The sequence below is a fragment of the Rhododendron vialii genome, chromosome 8a (assembly GCF_030253575.1).
Source record: "Rhododendron vialii isolate Sample 1 chromosome 8a, ASM3025357v1".
Classification (NCBI taxonomy): Eukaryota; Viridiplantae; Streptophyta; class Magnoliopsida; order Ericales; family Ericaceae; genus Rhododendron; species Rhododendron vialii.
This window is the reverse complement of record NC_080564.1, coordinates 33007719-33022830: the sequence shown is the minus strand read 5'-3', so window position 1 is coordinate 33022830 and position 15112 is coordinate 33007719. Positions and strand designations below refer to the sequence as shown.

General features: G+C 39.2%; 2 protein-coding genes across 3 annotated transcripts; both read left to right on the top strand.

The window, feature by feature from the left end:
* Nucleotides 1–702: 702 nt before the first annotated feature.
* On the top strand, nt 703–5488 carry LOC131335501 (uncharacterized). Of its 2 annotated transcripts, XM_058370879.1 has the most exons (9): nt 703–1053; nt 1753–1863; nt 2648–2724; nt 2984–3086; nt 3282–3332; nt 4312–4462; nt 4595–4733; nt 4973–5078; nt 5159–5488. In XM_058370879.1, exons 1-9 carry the CDS (start codon nt 888–890, stop codon nt 5308–5310), a joined length of 1056 nt encoding a protein of 351 aa, XP_058226862.1. In that variant the 5' UTR covers nt 703–887; the 3' UTR covers nt 5311–5488. The 2 variants fall into 2 exon arrangements, with proteins under 2 accessions (XP_058226862.1, XP_058226863.1); XM_058370880.1 differs by lacking the exon at nt 1753–1863 and having other exon boundaries at nt 719–1053.
* A 2885-nt stretch (nt 5489–8373) lies between these two features.
* Nucleotides 8374–14937, top strand: LOC131335500 (protein ALTERED PHOSPHATE STARVATION RESPONSE 1-like). The gene is made up of 5 exons (XM_058370878.1): nt 8374–9254; nt 10032–10505; nt 11222–11397; nt 12486–12709; nt 13947–14937. Exons 1-5 carry the CDS (start codon nt 8603–8605, stop codon nt 14737–14739), a joined length of 2319 nt encoding a protein of 772 aa, XP_058226861.1. The 5' UTR covers nt 8374–8602; the 3' UTR covers nt 14740–14937.
* The last annotated feature ends 175 nt before the right edge of the window (nt 14938–15112 follow it).

The window sequence follows — 15112 nt, the reverse complement described above, 5'->3', positions numbered from 1 at the left end:
CGGGGTCTGAATGTGATTAATCGGTTTTATGTCATACATTCTATTTGGCGGGTGGAGAGGGATGGGATAAAAGCCTTGAAGAGATGGATCCCGTGTCTTGAATCAAACAGTTCACAAACGAGTCTTTATCGAATCAAATTTTAAACAGTTTACGAATGACTTGGCTCATTTGCCGCCCTACCTATATAAGAAATATTGTTAGCAAATTTGGAGATTAATCTAAGAGTCAGTCTCAAAATGAGAGAGTCCGCATTTTAGTTAAAATGTGGACCTCCTCATTTCTTCTATTTTTCGATTGAATTTCGATGATCTGAGCCACTCAATGTATTCAGAACGTGATTTTAAAAGTATCAGCCAGAAATCGGCAAAAAAAAAAGATCGGAAAGGGTTTCATCTGAGCAGTTTTTGTTTGAACCGTTCGATAAAAAATAAACAAAAAATGTTCGGATGAAGCCCTTCCCGATCTTTTTTTTTTGCTGATTTTTCGCAAGTACCCTTAAAATCACGTTTTGAACACATTGAACGGCTCGGATCATTGAAATTCGATCGGAAAAGGAAAGTCCACATTTTATTAAAATGACGTGGTCCTCGTTAAGAGCCGGACTGATTAATCTAATTACTGGAAAATACGTAGAACGCGATAAGACGACTTGGCCAAAATAATCTAATTTATTCACCGGGCAACCATGTTTGCTTTTTTTTGATCCGCTGATAACGCTTTTCCGGAGCCAAAAAAAAACCCTTGGCCATCTGCCGTCTTTCTTTGACGTTAGAGCAGCAGACTAGGGCAGGAACACTGGTAAACTCCATCGATCAGCCCATCAGATCGGCGCCGGCAAATTACCGGCTGCTTTTTCCCCATTGTAGTAATTAGGTGCGAAGATTCGATGAATTTGACACCAGATCAACCACTTTCGCCATCGTCGGAGACCCCGACGCTGTCTAGCGGCGGCCAGACGGAGGAGGAACTCGTGATGAGCGAGGTTCACTTGGGCTGCCCACCCTACTTCTCTGGACCCCACCTCTCCCGCTTCACCTTCTCCCTTCCACCTGGTAAAACAAACGCAACAGCTTGATTTGCTTTTCTAAATTAGTCATTAAATGTTGAAAATGGCAAATTAATTGTCACCCATTTGCTTTTCTAGTTTTTAAGGTATATGTTGGTGGCTAGAAACTCTTCTGTTTTGTCAAGTAAAGGCATTACTTTGACGATGCAAGGCCAAGTATTATTCGCCTATTCATTTTCTTAGTTGATGGAATCAGGATATAATGCTTTTTAAAACCATGGAGATTTGTTGTTGATGTGTTTTTCTTGTTAAATAAAAGGCTTTTCTGGTACGTTAACAAACGAATGTTATAATGCCAAGTGTGTATGGGTGAGTTCTTAGTTTAAGGTCTTCCGATTGTTTGTTGCTAAAGACGGTCTTACTTTGTTAATGGTTTTTGCCTGCATTAACAGCTCTCGTGTCAAGATTGTGGAAATCGTAGTATAACTAGTTGGGAAAATGACGGTCAAGGACGTGTTTTGATAATTAATACCCGCCAAGAACATTTTCAGCATTAACAAATGTTCTCAACATATCCTTGACAGGTATTAATTATCAAAACACGTCTTGGACCATCATTTTCCCCTATCAAAACACGTCTTGGACCGTCATTTTCCCTAACTAGTTTCCTCCAATCGCTGTTCAAATAATAAAAAACTAATATCGAAGCAATATTAACATGTGTTTGTGATGCTCAATGGTTTAGAAGTTGAACCCGTGGATAGCAAATATACTGGTGGTGTGGAAGATGAAACAACTTCAACAAAGGAAGTTAGCCTGGATGAAGATGGTGACCTTGTAATAACTAGACGCTGCTGTGAGTCGCTATTAACTCCTGGATATGGATCTTATGTCATTGATATTGGTCTCTCTATTCTATAACAGAATGTCATGAGATTATCCCTCGTATTCATGGGAAGTAGAGCATATATGCTGATTTAGTAGTCCTTATTACCCAGGCAAAGGACTATCAATGTTCTTTATTCACAATATGTCCAATTTGATGCAAGTAGGAATGTTAATTCTTCGTTTAGTTCTACATGCTGATACCACTATCCATGTTACCAGCTTGATTTTCTTTCGGTAGTAAATAACCAAGAAGCTATGAAATTGATACCATCTCATAGGCATGTAATTAGTTACCACTTTGTGTCATTATTGGGGAAATGGTTCTTTCTTCCTGTACTGTCTGATTACAGGTTCCGGAATAAGATGGAAAATACTAACATGAGCTGGACCAGCCGCCATGACAATTTTGCACACATTAATATTTATTGTCCATTTATTAATACAACTAGTTCGAACTTGGGAAACTGGAATTTGATTGAACTACTTTGACCTTTTCTTTTTAATTGTCTGAAATCTTGTCCGGCATAGATGTCTAAAACACTTAGATTCTAGAGTGATATGAATAAGCTTGTGGAGTTGTTTCAGCTCATTCCTTAAATTGTATCCCGAACTTCTGGGTGAGGTTTTCCTTAAGCCAAGCCAACCTTAGCAGTCAGATATAGGTAATAGACATAAATGTTTAAGTGGAAGCGGTGGCTGTTATTTAAGTACTTTCTTTTCTGTATAACGAACCTCGCCATTTCTACATGCAGGGCGATGTGAGAAGAATAATTATGTTGTAACCATCCAGCATAAAATCACTTCATCAATTCCAAGCGTTGGTTTGCAGGTAAGAAGTACAAGCGTATGATGCTTTACGAGTTAGTGAACCTTGCAACCTAGTTCCCCACCTGAATTTGGCTGTACATTGTTTTCTCTTCATTCGACTTTAAGTGCATGTCTCTTATAAGGCTTTAACCATCTTTGCTGTTCTGATATTCCTATGATTGTTTGGTTTTTGCTGCCCCATTACCTCGTAGCCCCAAACTGTTTCCCGTGATGCATCAATTCAGTTACTAGGCCTTCACTAACATCCTCTTCCATACCAGGTATGGAGAGCAGAACTGATACTAGCTGATTTTGTTTTGCACAAGATGGTTACATCATCTGAATTTGATGGAATTGTTGCAATAGAACTTGGTGCGGGTACAGGTAATGGTATTTGCATGCTACTTAAGGCTTATGAAAAACTTACCCTTCTGATCTCTTTCCTACATTGCACAATATCTTGAGGGCGTGTACCCTTGGCTTGGTCCTTGTCCTAAAATATGTGTGAATTCTCCATCAAAACCTCAATTTCCATCAAAATTCCCATCAATGAAACAATTTATTTACTATCTATTTCAGGTTTGGTTGGCATACTACTTGCACGTGTTGCCAAAACTGTCTTCTTGACAGGTATGAGGTAAGTGTAGTCCATATTTCAGTTGCCTGCTATGCTTATCTCATGGAGTGCAATTTTGTTCACCCTCCTTAAAAGAGGGTGTACATTACCCTCCTTCCTATTGGTTGAAATGGTGTGGATCCCACCACAAAGTGATGTCATGCTTACCATGCAATACACTTTTTGGTAATCATGACGTCACTTTGTGATGGGGTCCACATCATTTCAATTAATAGAAAAGAAGGTAATGTGAACAAAACTCAACTCTTATCTCATGTGATTCTGTTCATTGAAGAGCCTTATTCCTCGGTTTCTAAATTTCACATGCTTTTAAGGTTGTACATGCAATATGTCAATATATTAGTGCATAACCCGCCATATGTCGAATTCCAGTTCTATAATCGAGGATGTAACAGAGCAGCTGAATTTTACATAAACTTTTCTCTCATATCGTATGGTGTAAGGTAGAGGCAGAAATCTAATCTGATGTTGAAGTGTAAGATGAAGCCAAATAACCTAAAATAATCTTTCAGTTTTGGGGGCACACCCAGACGACGGAGTTGCCTGACTAGTCAATTAGAAGGAGTATCAATGCTTGTGTGACTAAGGTGTCTGCATATTTCCATTTCTAAGAAGGAGTTTCTGCATATTTTCATTTTGCCGATGAAAATCCTTAGCATCTGTGAGGAAAATTATCGTTTACATTGCCTTGTGATTGCAAAATGTCTGATTGCTTTGTATTTATTTTTTCCCGCACATTGTTTCCTTGTTGTTTGTACATTTTTCTACTGCTTTCTTAGTTTAGGCCCAGTGCTTTTCATTTAGTATAATTTGGATTCTACAAATGTTAAGTTCAATACCAATATATTTACTACCTTTATTCCACTGATTCATGTACATATGAGATTTATCATAGTGTTTTTTCAGCTTCAAAAGGAAATCCGTCACTTCTATTTGGCATAATCTATTAAACCCTCTGTTATTGTCTAACAGACCATGGTGAAGAAGTCCTTGACAATTGTGCTGACAATGTTCGTCTCAACTCGGGAATCATCCACTCTGAAGCTTCAGCTCATGTACGCGAACTTGATTGGAAGGATTCCTGGCCCACTAAAGTTGTAGAAAATTCTCAAGCTCAAGAAAGGTGAACTATTTGGATACAGTTGAAGGTCTTTGAATTCTTCTGCAACTTCCCAGACACTCATGCTTCTTCATGGTCTTCAGTTTTAGACCATTTCAACATATTGGGATGAAATTTGGGGAGTCCTCTGTCCAGGTATGCTTGGACGTCGGTAGAAGTTGAAGAGCTCCAGAAAGCTTCTCTGATCATAGCTGCTGATGTAATTTACAGTGATGACCTGACTGATGCGTTCTTCAAAACATTGGAGAGACTAATGAAGCTGAGACCAGAAAAGGTATGGCTAGGAAAGTAGAATGGCAGCTCAAGATATTATATAGAGAAGTCAAGGCCTATAATAGAATGAATGCATAGTTGCTTCTGCCTTAACTTCAGATAAACGATTTGGGTCTGGTGGGTCTCAAATGATATCACAAAGATGAAAGATGGAATTTACCATGAAGGAACAGGGCGATAAGAATCCCATAAGGTTACTCAATTTCAATTAAAGAACATGTTACTTTGCTCTTATTTCAGGTGGCATACTTGGCATTGGAAAAGCGTTACAACTTCACTCTTGACGATCTAAATGTTGTTGCAAATGGGTATTCTCACTTTCGAAGTTATCTGAGGGATGAAGGAGGTAAGTCAGGTGTTTAAGGTACTCTTTTTATTTGTTCTTGAAACTTAAGCTTGTAATTGCTTTTGCAATGCATGATGCAGAGTGCAATGACCTAAAGAGTAGATCTTTACCCTGTTTTGTCGGCAAGCGCATTGATCTCGCAGACATTCCGCAGTACATGAGAGAGTATGATAGAGGAAATGATGTTGAGATTTGGCAGATCAAGTATGAGAAGCAGAAACCCTGGCTGTAGATAGAAATGGATCTCCCCTTTGTAGGCCAAATCACTTCCTTCTCCATAAATTGAACCGTTTGTTGGCCAAGTTTCTATCCGATAAATCTGTAATATCTTGGTGGTGTTCAGTTGATTCTATGCAAATGTAAGACTAATTTTCATTATATCATCTATGAAAACCCTTATTTGTTGCCAATGTTTAAACCCAAGTTCCTAGTATTAGCTTACATGGTTCCCTATATATCCACGATCGCCTATGTAGGCGGGGTATCATAATCTTCACACTTTTATGGCATCGCGCCTTCTTGAGGGGTTGAGCACTAGAACTGCCACGATATTTCACGGATCTTTTTCTAGTGACTGGAGTCCCCACGATATTTCACGGGTCTTTTTCTTAGCCCGAACCCACACGATTGTGGACACGATTACTCTGATACCATCAGTAACGGCCACTGGCCCAGAGTTACCACGATACTTGGAGGCCGTATGTACTTATGTGAGGCAGTATTTATGTGATATCCGATGGAATTCAAGGAAACATAGGTAATCTTTGTCTTCGTGTGAAGGTAGTAAATTGGAGTATGTTTCTAACCTCGGTATTTAAAAAACCAAGCTCGTAGATCAGTAAAATCTTGAATGCATTACGTTTGTATCGATATGCCAAACCAAAGATATTTATATACTCCCTCCGTCCCTAAATAAGTGTACGACGCGTAAACCTAGGTCTTTAAAAAGATCCATTTGTTTCGTTAAAAAATTAATTTTTTTTCATAAATCAATAGATGACAATAAGAGTTGTATAGGATTGTGAAAAAAAAAATTAGATTTTTTAATGAAAAATATGCATCTTTTATAAGGTGTAGGTTTGCGCGCCAGACACTTATTTAGAAACGGGGAGTATTAGAGCATTTCCAATGGGAGATGTCAATTCCTACGTGGACATGTTAACGGTAACAATTGACATCAAAATTCAATCCAACCTAACAACCTTCTTTGATGCCAAAATCTACGTGGCTTTGAAGGGAATGACAAAGTTGTCAAACTTGACAACCACTCTCCTCAATGCCAAATTTCAAAAAATGATCGTTTGGATTGACATTAAGGGTTGGAGAGGGATAATTTGATTTCAAATAAAAAGAATTTGGCATAAGGGTTGGAAAGGAAGGCTTTGATGTCAAATTGAAGATGCCAAAATGCCACGTAAGCCTTCAAAAAACATTTGATATCTCCAATATGAAGTCATGGGTTAGAGATGCTTTTAGAGCATCTCCAACCATAGAGGTAAAAAATGAAGATGTCAAATTATATTGAAGGCTTATGTGGCAATTTGACATCAAGCTCCCTCTCGCCAACCCTTATGTCAAATTACTTTGAAAGCTTATGGTCAATTTTTGAAAATTGGCAGTCTAGAAGGTTGATGTCAAAGTTGACAACTTGGGACTTCCCTTTAAAGCCACGTCACCACCCTTCAAAGTCATATCACTTTTGGCATGATAGAAGACATTATGGTAGGATGGTGATTTGATGCCAAAACTAGCCGTTTAATTGTCCACCTCAGCTTTGACGTGGAAGGCAAACGGTAAATTTTGGCCTCAACATTCACCCCAACCCAACTGCCTTCTACTATGCCAAAAGCCACGTGGCTTTGAAGGCAAGGCCAAGCCTGCCAAAATTGGTAGCCACATCCTCTCATGCCAAATTTTAAAAGTTGAACGTTACAATTTTGAAAACATTCCCGTTTGAATTTTCTCTTTTTTTTTCCTTTAAAAGTTTGAGTTCTATTTGACATAAAAGGATTGGCATAAGGGTTGGAGAGGGATAGGTTGATGACAAATAAATATAATTTGACATAAGGCTTGGAGAAGAGACTATGATGTCAAATTAGAGATGCCAAAATGCCACGTAAACCTTCAAAAAAAATTGACATCCTCAATTTGAAGTCAAGGGTTGGAGATGTTTTTACTTACCTTCCTATTCCTATCATCTCATAAAGAAAAGAAAGAAAGATAATCCCTCCGTCCCGTCAGGATTTAATAGTCATTTTTGGAAGTTCGTGCTATTTTTTAATCGATTATATCTTGTAATTTATAATATTTTATGTAATTTTGAGAACATTGTCTTATAGAACTAATTGAGATCTATCAAACAAGATGCATATTGGATATAAAATTCATTATTAATTAAAGATATAAGTAATTTTTTATTCGATTTTAAAACTGAACTAGAAATTATTAAATCCGAACGGAAGGAGTATAAAAAAAGAATGTTTTAAAGTTAGTACTCACATTTAATGGGGATGAGATAATCGAGATCGTGCATAAAAAAAGAACAGCTAATTTATTCATACTCCCAATTGAGAACTGCAATACTACTCCTCAAGGGAAGCAACTCTTTTTACCTTTTGCCAGTAGATTTCATTCCTATTCTTTCTCAAATCTTCCACCCTTTTTTCCTTTTTCACCCTTTCCCTCTCCACTTGCCATAAATAAATAAAAGGAAAAAACCCAAACACGACCGACGTATTAACCACTCCAATAAAGTATACTCCTATTCCTATTCCTTTTACACCTCCCACTACACCGTTCTGTCCTGTTCTTAACACACCTTATTATTGTTAAATTATTATTTAACGTACATCGAATGATTTCGAATATAATTGTAATTTTTTATACAATTGCATTTTAAAACGCTCCTAAGCACTTGAATTTTCATACATAAAAAAATGACCATGAATATAGTTGCGTTCGAAATTATTTGCTTGACTCTTTTGGGCATTTTAAAACGCTCCTAAGCACTTGAATTTTCATACATAAAAAAATGACCATGAATATAGTTGCGTTCGAAATTATTTGCTTGACTCTTTTGGAGTATTATGATTAAGGGACGCTAGACTCTTTTGGTGTATTATGATTAAGGGAAATAATTTTACCAATTTTTTTTAACGTCACTCTCCTACAAATATATTTTTGTACAATAAATACACTTGTAAAAAAATTGATTTTAACAAAAAAAAAATGAATTACAAAATCAGCCGCCTATGATTAATTATCTTTCCTCGTCTCCCCTCCTACCGTGCACAGGTCGTTCCCCGAAGCTGATACTCCAGTACAATTCTCTCGATCTCCCTCACCTGCCACTCTGGAGTCTGGACAGATCGCCCTCCCAAAGCTGATTTTCTCTCTCTCTCTCTCTCTCTCTCTCTCTCTCTCTCTCCTAACTAGATTCTCTCTCTACAATAGGAGTAAACAACTCCCTCCCTCACTGACACCACCACGATAACCCCCACAGTGTGGGCCCAAATCCAAACAAAATGGGCTGCACACAATCCAAGATCGAGAACGAGGAAGCCGTGAACCGATGCAAGGACCGGAAGCGCCTCATGAAGGACGCCGTCGGCGCCCGGAACGCTTTCGCCGCGGCCCACTCCGCCCACGCCATGGCGCTAAAGAACACCGGTGCCGCCCTCAGCGACTACGCCCACGGCGAGGTCCAGCACCCCCACCTCCCCCTCTCCTCCTCCTCCTCCGCCACCGCCGCCCTCCCCTCCTCCGCCTCCACCTCCACCTACGAAACCCTACCCCCTCCCCCCCCCCCCCCCCCCAACTTCCCCCCCGCCGCCCCCCTCCAGCGCGCCGCCTCCATGCCCGAGATATCCGGACACAAGCCCGATCCCAAGCGCGCGGATCCCATAATTGAGGACGAAGAGGAAGGAGAAATCGAGAACGAGAGCCATAGCTTGAAACATAGGGTTTCTCGGATTAGCGGAGGTGGAGGGAGTAGGGTTGGCGTTACCGAGGATTTACCACCGCAGCCGCCTTCGCCTCCGAGGACTCCGCCGCTGAATAGTCGGGTGGTTCCGCCGCCGCCTCCTCCGCCGGAGTCGAAGGGGATGAGTAGTTGGGATTTTTTCTTCCCGGAGATGGAGAACGTCCCCGGGCCGAGTTTGGCGGCAGTTGATGAAGGTAAGGTTGGGATTTTGCGAGCTATAGGAAATAAGGTTAAGAATACAGTCCAATCCGGTCGTTTTCTCGTGAAACTGAGAAATTATTCAATACCGGGCAAGGATGAGCATGTGTAGACCCACACAGCGGTCCAGATTCATGCTCAACGTTGCCTGTTGCCCCATACGCATTGAATATCTTTTCGGTATCTTACCCCTCTACTTTTGTTCCGGTTCAAATACCTACCGGTATCGGTCATACCGTAAAATCCCAGACCGGACTGGTCATACTTTTCTTTTTCTTTTCTTTTTTTTAAAGTTTTTGCAAATTTTTAGGAGGTAATTCTATAGTTAATTCTTTTGTCCAAGGCTTTGTTCGTGGCTTTGTTCGTTTTGTAACTTAACTTTGTTTTCTAATCATTACCTTATTTTTCTATCTAATTATTACTATATTTCTCTAATTATTATTTTTATTTTTTATTTCTATCTCTCTCTACTCATTACCCTCCTCTCTAATCACAATCACTACTACTACTATATTTTTTTTATAGTATATATGTTTTAATGTTGGTTGAATGTTTTGAGCTTTTAAGCATGTATATAAGTATAAATTTTTTATTATAATATTCTATTGCAAAATCTAAAGTAGTAACTGAAATTATAACGGTATCGATCCGTATCATACTAAAGAAAAATTCAGAACCTTGTTTTGAAGCTCTCTCAGTGCATTCTTTTCTTACGATTTTGAATTTTTATACTTGTGATGCATGAAATTTCTTTTGCCGATCAAAAAAAAAAGTTGATGAAGGTAGGTTTGAGAGGGAGGAGATGGAGCGGCAGTTGAATGAGGATCGACGGGCTAAGAGGGAGGAGGTGGAGCGAAAGATGATTGAGGAACAACAGGCTAAGAGGGGCGAGATGGAGCGAAGGATGAATGAGAGAGCTGATGCTGTTTTTGACGGTGGCGATGGTGGCAGAGGAGGGAGGAGGAAGAGCGGGAAAGCCGAGGCCGCTGAGGTGGCAGAGAAAGCAGATGAGGCGGAACTACCACCTCAGCCGCCTCCTCCGACGAAAGCAGCGAAGAGAGTGAAGCAGGTGGTTCCAACAGAGAGCAAGAGAGGGGGGAAGGGTGTTGTTCCTAATGTTAGTTTGGTAAAGATATTTGGTGACCTAGATGATTGTTTTCTAAGGGCATCAGAGAGTGCTCATGAGGTTTCGAAGATGCTCGAAGCGCATCGGTTGCATTACCATTCCAATTTTGCCGATAATCGAGGTAGTTAAGCCTTTACGTGCTTATAGATTTATATGGTCTAAATGTTTGGGCATTTCAAAAGGTCTGCAATTTGAAGTGTTGGTGATTCTTTATGAGTGTTTGTTGAAGTTTTGATTCAACGGTGTATTATGGGAATTTACATCTAGTAATACCCAAAATCTTCTTGCTGAATCATTAATAGTTGTATCTATGATAATGTCAAAGAGGGATAAGGCATCGAGTTAGATTGCATGAGTTTCTTTACTTTCACGTTGTAATATTTATGGAAGTTACTCACTTTATGTGCCCTGATAACTGAATTCAGGATCAGCTTGCCAAGAAATGCATTTCTTTTCCAATGTATAATGTAGTTTAAACCTGTTACGGTTCTCGAAGTTTCCTCACTTTGATGTTGTAATCACTGATGCTAATGTAAGGAACGAACTTTATCTGCACTAGTAAGTGAATTCCGAGTTCCTTGGCATGAAGTTCTGAGTATTTTCGTTTGTCCTGTTCATACAAGACAGGCATTTCATTATTCTTTTGTTGAAGTAAATGGTGATGCAGCGAACAAAATGCTCGACCCATTTTGATAGTTTTTGTAGTTTACAAGGTTTTTGGCAAATCATGGGGAAGATTTAGTCTCTCTTTCAATGCTACTATGTGGATACAACTTATTTCACACAACTGATTGGTTTGTCTTGTTAACATTTTAATACTGGGGTCTTTCGTTGTAGGACACATTGATCATTCTGCAAGGGTTATGCGAGTCATCACTTGGAACAGGTCTTTTAGTGGCTTAACAAATGCGGAAGATGGGAAGGACGAATTAGATTCAGAAGAGCACGAAACACATGCAACGGTTCTGGATAAGATGCTAGCATGGGAGAAAAAGCTTTACGATGAAGTGAAGGTACATTAGGGCATTCCAATAAATACATTTTCTTCTTTCGTTCATCTATTATTTCCGTTTGGAAAATCTAATCACTATTTCCTTGTTCTGTGATTTACCCATTGCCCATTGGAGCCTTATCTGCAGTGACTTAGATTAGCTGCATTTCTATTGACTTCTTTGGCTTGTTATTTTTCTTCTATTACGGAACTTACCTTATCTAAACTTATAAGGTTTAAAATGATCTGAAGAGTGATTGCACAAGCATTTATGGCTCATCCAGTCAGATAAATAACAGAGAAATGCAAAAGGATAGTTTTTCTGACACAAAATTAGAAACAAATACCTTATTAGTGTAAAAGTTGTTAGAAAGTCTTCATCTTCCAAAGTCTCAAATTAAGTTAATCGTTTAATCTCTAAAAACTCCATTTGTTAACCAAAAAGACTATGGAATAGATAAATCTAATGGGGTTAAGTAGCTCAATCAAGATCGCATGATTCCGGAGTTATGTTGTGAATATTCACCATTCTCAATCCCACTTTCATAAGGAAATACTAAAAAGGAAAACATTGATGAGATACATTAAGATTCTTCATCACTTTTCAACGTCTATGAGATTTTGAAGGATCGGTTACTCATCAAAATTGTCAAAAAAATGATTGCTCATTAAACTTTGTCGATAAAGCACGCCTCCAAACACATCATGCGGAGATAAATATACTGTTTCGTTCCATTTATGAGGAGATAGAGGTCAGAGAATGAAAGATTACTACCATAACGGATGAAGGAGTGAAAACACTTTGTGTCTTCCTAGCTCCTCGTTTGGAAGAGGGACATCAGGGAAGAAGAATGTACACACACAAACTCCGACACATGTAACACGTAGCAAGCAAACTCGATTTTCATGTTGCGTTCCTATTATCCACAACTGTACGAGTTGTGGACTGAAGGCTTCCTGGTTTAATCAACTGCACTTTCAAACTTAGTGTGCCTCTCTTGTCATTGTCTTGTTTTAGTTGTATATTTACAGAATAGTTTGTATGCCTCATATTCCATGCAATCATTAATCTTCGCTGGACTTTGTTGTGGTGTTGTTGATGCTCAACAGACTGGGGAACAGATGAAGTTTGAATATCAGAGAAAAGTCACTTCACTGAATAAGCTAAAGAATCGCAATGCCAGTACTGAGACGATAGAGAAAACAAAAGCAGCATTAAGTCATCTGCATACAAGATACATTGTTGACATGCAATCCATGGATTCTACTGTGTCGGAAATTAATCGTCTACGTGATGACCAATTGTACCCAAAACTTGTTGCCCTTGTTGATGGGTAAGTTCCAACTGAAGATCAAATATTTAGATAGTACACTTACATGGCAGACGTTTAACTTGGTTTAATATGTATACTTTCTGTGAAATGTTTACTTTTCCTTTTATTTTGTATGAGCTTAGTGACATCTCTCTCTCTCTCTCTCTCTCTCTCTCTCTCTCTCTCCCTCTGTATAATTGTGTATTAGGAAGCCCACATTAACGCGTGCGCTTTTAGCTATCTTTTTCTCTGTCGGCCCTGATTCCCCTGAAGCAACCTTTCCTTAAGGAGCATTTTATTTCCAATTTACCTTATGTTTGGTATGATGAAACTGTTATGTTGCCAATTGTCCCAAAAGCTTAAGCCTACAGGAAATAGGCCCAACAATGTCTATCAAGCCATCCAACGTAAATATCCAAGAGCCTTGTTGGTATATTTCAGTTGCCTTGTACTTAGTCCGTGTAGATGTTTTAGTAGAACTTGTGGACCGTAGGGTAGGTAGTCCTTGTTGCAACCAGTGGAATTCAGTAGACATAAGGTGCTTGTTAAATAGTTCCACCCACAGTTCTTTTGACTTCATTTCCTGGCACCATGTTAGTTTCGGGGAACTCATGGTGCCATAGGAGGATCTGCTATGTTTTATATACTACTGAAGCTGCTCCCTAATGTTGGACCATTGCTGCTTTAAAATTTTGACTACCACCTCCTTTACTAAATGTGTTGCAGCTTGTGTAATTAAATTTAGGAAACCCAATTGATAACTTTCAGATTTCCGCTGCTTAGCTCTCTTCAGGCTTCAATTAATTTTAGAACTCCCTTCCTACATTTTTCTTACGGCACTTCAATTACGTACAAGAGAGAAAGGGAACTGCTCTTCCCACTCTCAGCTCACTCGGAGCACTGAAGCTCGGAGTATTCCTGTCCTCGGTATGTTCATGTTTTAAGAAACCTGTGAATCCTGTAATAATCGTATTGGAGTTATCCTAATTCATATGCATTGTGAAGAAATCTGATTGGTTTTTTAACAGAGTTATAGTCAGCACTCAGTAGGTCTAATATTTTAACTTGTTGCAGTTTTAACTACTAGGAAACATGAAATGCACCTTGAATCTTGCTCCATATTTTGTTTGCATTACGATTAAATAAACTGTTTTAAAATGTTTTTCCTTTGAAATTACCTTAATTTGTGTGCTAGGTAATCTTAACTGCAAAACCATCTTTTTTTTTGTTTTCATTTCATTTTTTTCTTGGACGGCAGGATGGCGACAATGTGGGAAAACATGAAGATAGAGCATCAAAACCAGTCAAAGATCGTGATGGCATTGAAGTACCTTGACATCTCCCAATGCCCTAAAGAAACAAGCGGGCGTCATCACAAACACACAGACCAGCTGTGGGCTGTTGCCCGTGAATGGCATTCACAATTCGGAAAACTCATGAGCCATCAAAAGGAGTACATAAAAGCTCTCAAGAGTTGGTTGGATCTAAATCTTGTCCCCATGGACAACAACTTAAAGGAGAAGGTCTCATCCCCTCAGAGGCCTCAAAACCCCCCTATTCAGTCCCTCCTACACGCCTGGCACGATTTTCTTGAGAAGCTACCGGATGAACAAGCAAAGACTGCTATTCACAATTTTTCTGCTGTAATAGAGACAATATTACAGTATCAAATGGAAGAATTGGAGTTGAGGGCAAAATGTGAGGAAACGCGGAAAGATCTTAACCGCAAGACGCGACAATATGAGGATTGGTATAACAAATACATGCAGCGGAGGACCCCACCGGATGAGATAGATCCGGACAGGGCACATGATAAGGATCTTATCACAGAACGGCAGATCGCAGTAGAGACTGTAAGGAAGAAGTTGGAAGAGGAGGAAGATGCTTATGAGAAGCAGTGTACTCAAGTTAGGCAGAAGTCTTTGAATACTCTGAGAAGTCGCCTGCCGGAGCTTTTCAAGGAAATGGCGGATTTCTCCGTCGTCTGTTCGGATATGTACAGGAGGTTGCGGTCCATTTCACAGCTACGTAAGCCAAGTGAGAGCTCATAGTAAATTATGGTTTGTGCGCTTTGTAAAATTTGTAAAATTGGTTTGTTTGTTACACGTATGTATTACTTGAAACTTGAAAGACAATTGTTTTGGGCTTTGCCTTGACCAAGTCCTTAAGTTATAAGGTTGTCTTCATTAATAACAGGAGGAAGCTCGGATACCGTATTGAAAAGTGGGAAGAATGCGGTTTTATTTGTTTCTTTGGTCTTTTTTTTTTTTTTTTTTGATCCGCTTTCTTTGGTCATTTAATTTTTAAAAGGCTTCTTTTGGGCTCTTCTAGTTAATTTTGCATGTGAATTATCCGAAACGAGTTGTAGAGAAGCTAGATACCACGTGAAAATATCGGGAATAGCGTTTAGCCGATTCTTTGGTC

What these genes read in the sequence shown, in the direction of transcription:
- LOC131335501 (XM_058370879.1), top strand. Translation starts at nt 888, where the DNA reads ATGAATTTGACACCAGATCAACCACTTTCGCCATCGTCGGAGACCCCG. An exon ending in CACCTTCTCCCTTCCACCTG is followed by an intron (nt 1,054 to 1,752) that starts GTAAAACAAACG and finishes TCAATGGTTTAG; the next exon opens with AAGTTGAACCCGTGGATAGC. An exon ending in TTATCTGAGGGATGAAGGAG is followed by an intron (nt 5,079 to 5,158) that starts GTAAGTCAGGTG and finishes TGCATGATGCAG; the next exon opens with AGTGCAATGACCTAAAGAGT.
- LOC131335500 (XM_058370878.1), top strand. Translation starts at nt 8,603, where the DNA reads ATGGGCTGCACACAATCCAAGATCGAGAACGAGGAAGCCGTGAACCGA. An exon ending in AGCTTTACGATGAAGTGAAG is followed by an intron (nt 11,398 to 12,485) that starts GTACATTAGGGC and finishes GATGCTCAACAG; the next exon opens with ACTGGGGAACAGATGAAGTT. An exon ending in CTTGTTGCCCTTGTTGATGG is followed by an intron (nt 12,710 to 13,946) that starts GTAAGTTCCAAC and finishes CTTGGACGGCAG; the next exon opens with GATGGCGACAATGTGGGAAA.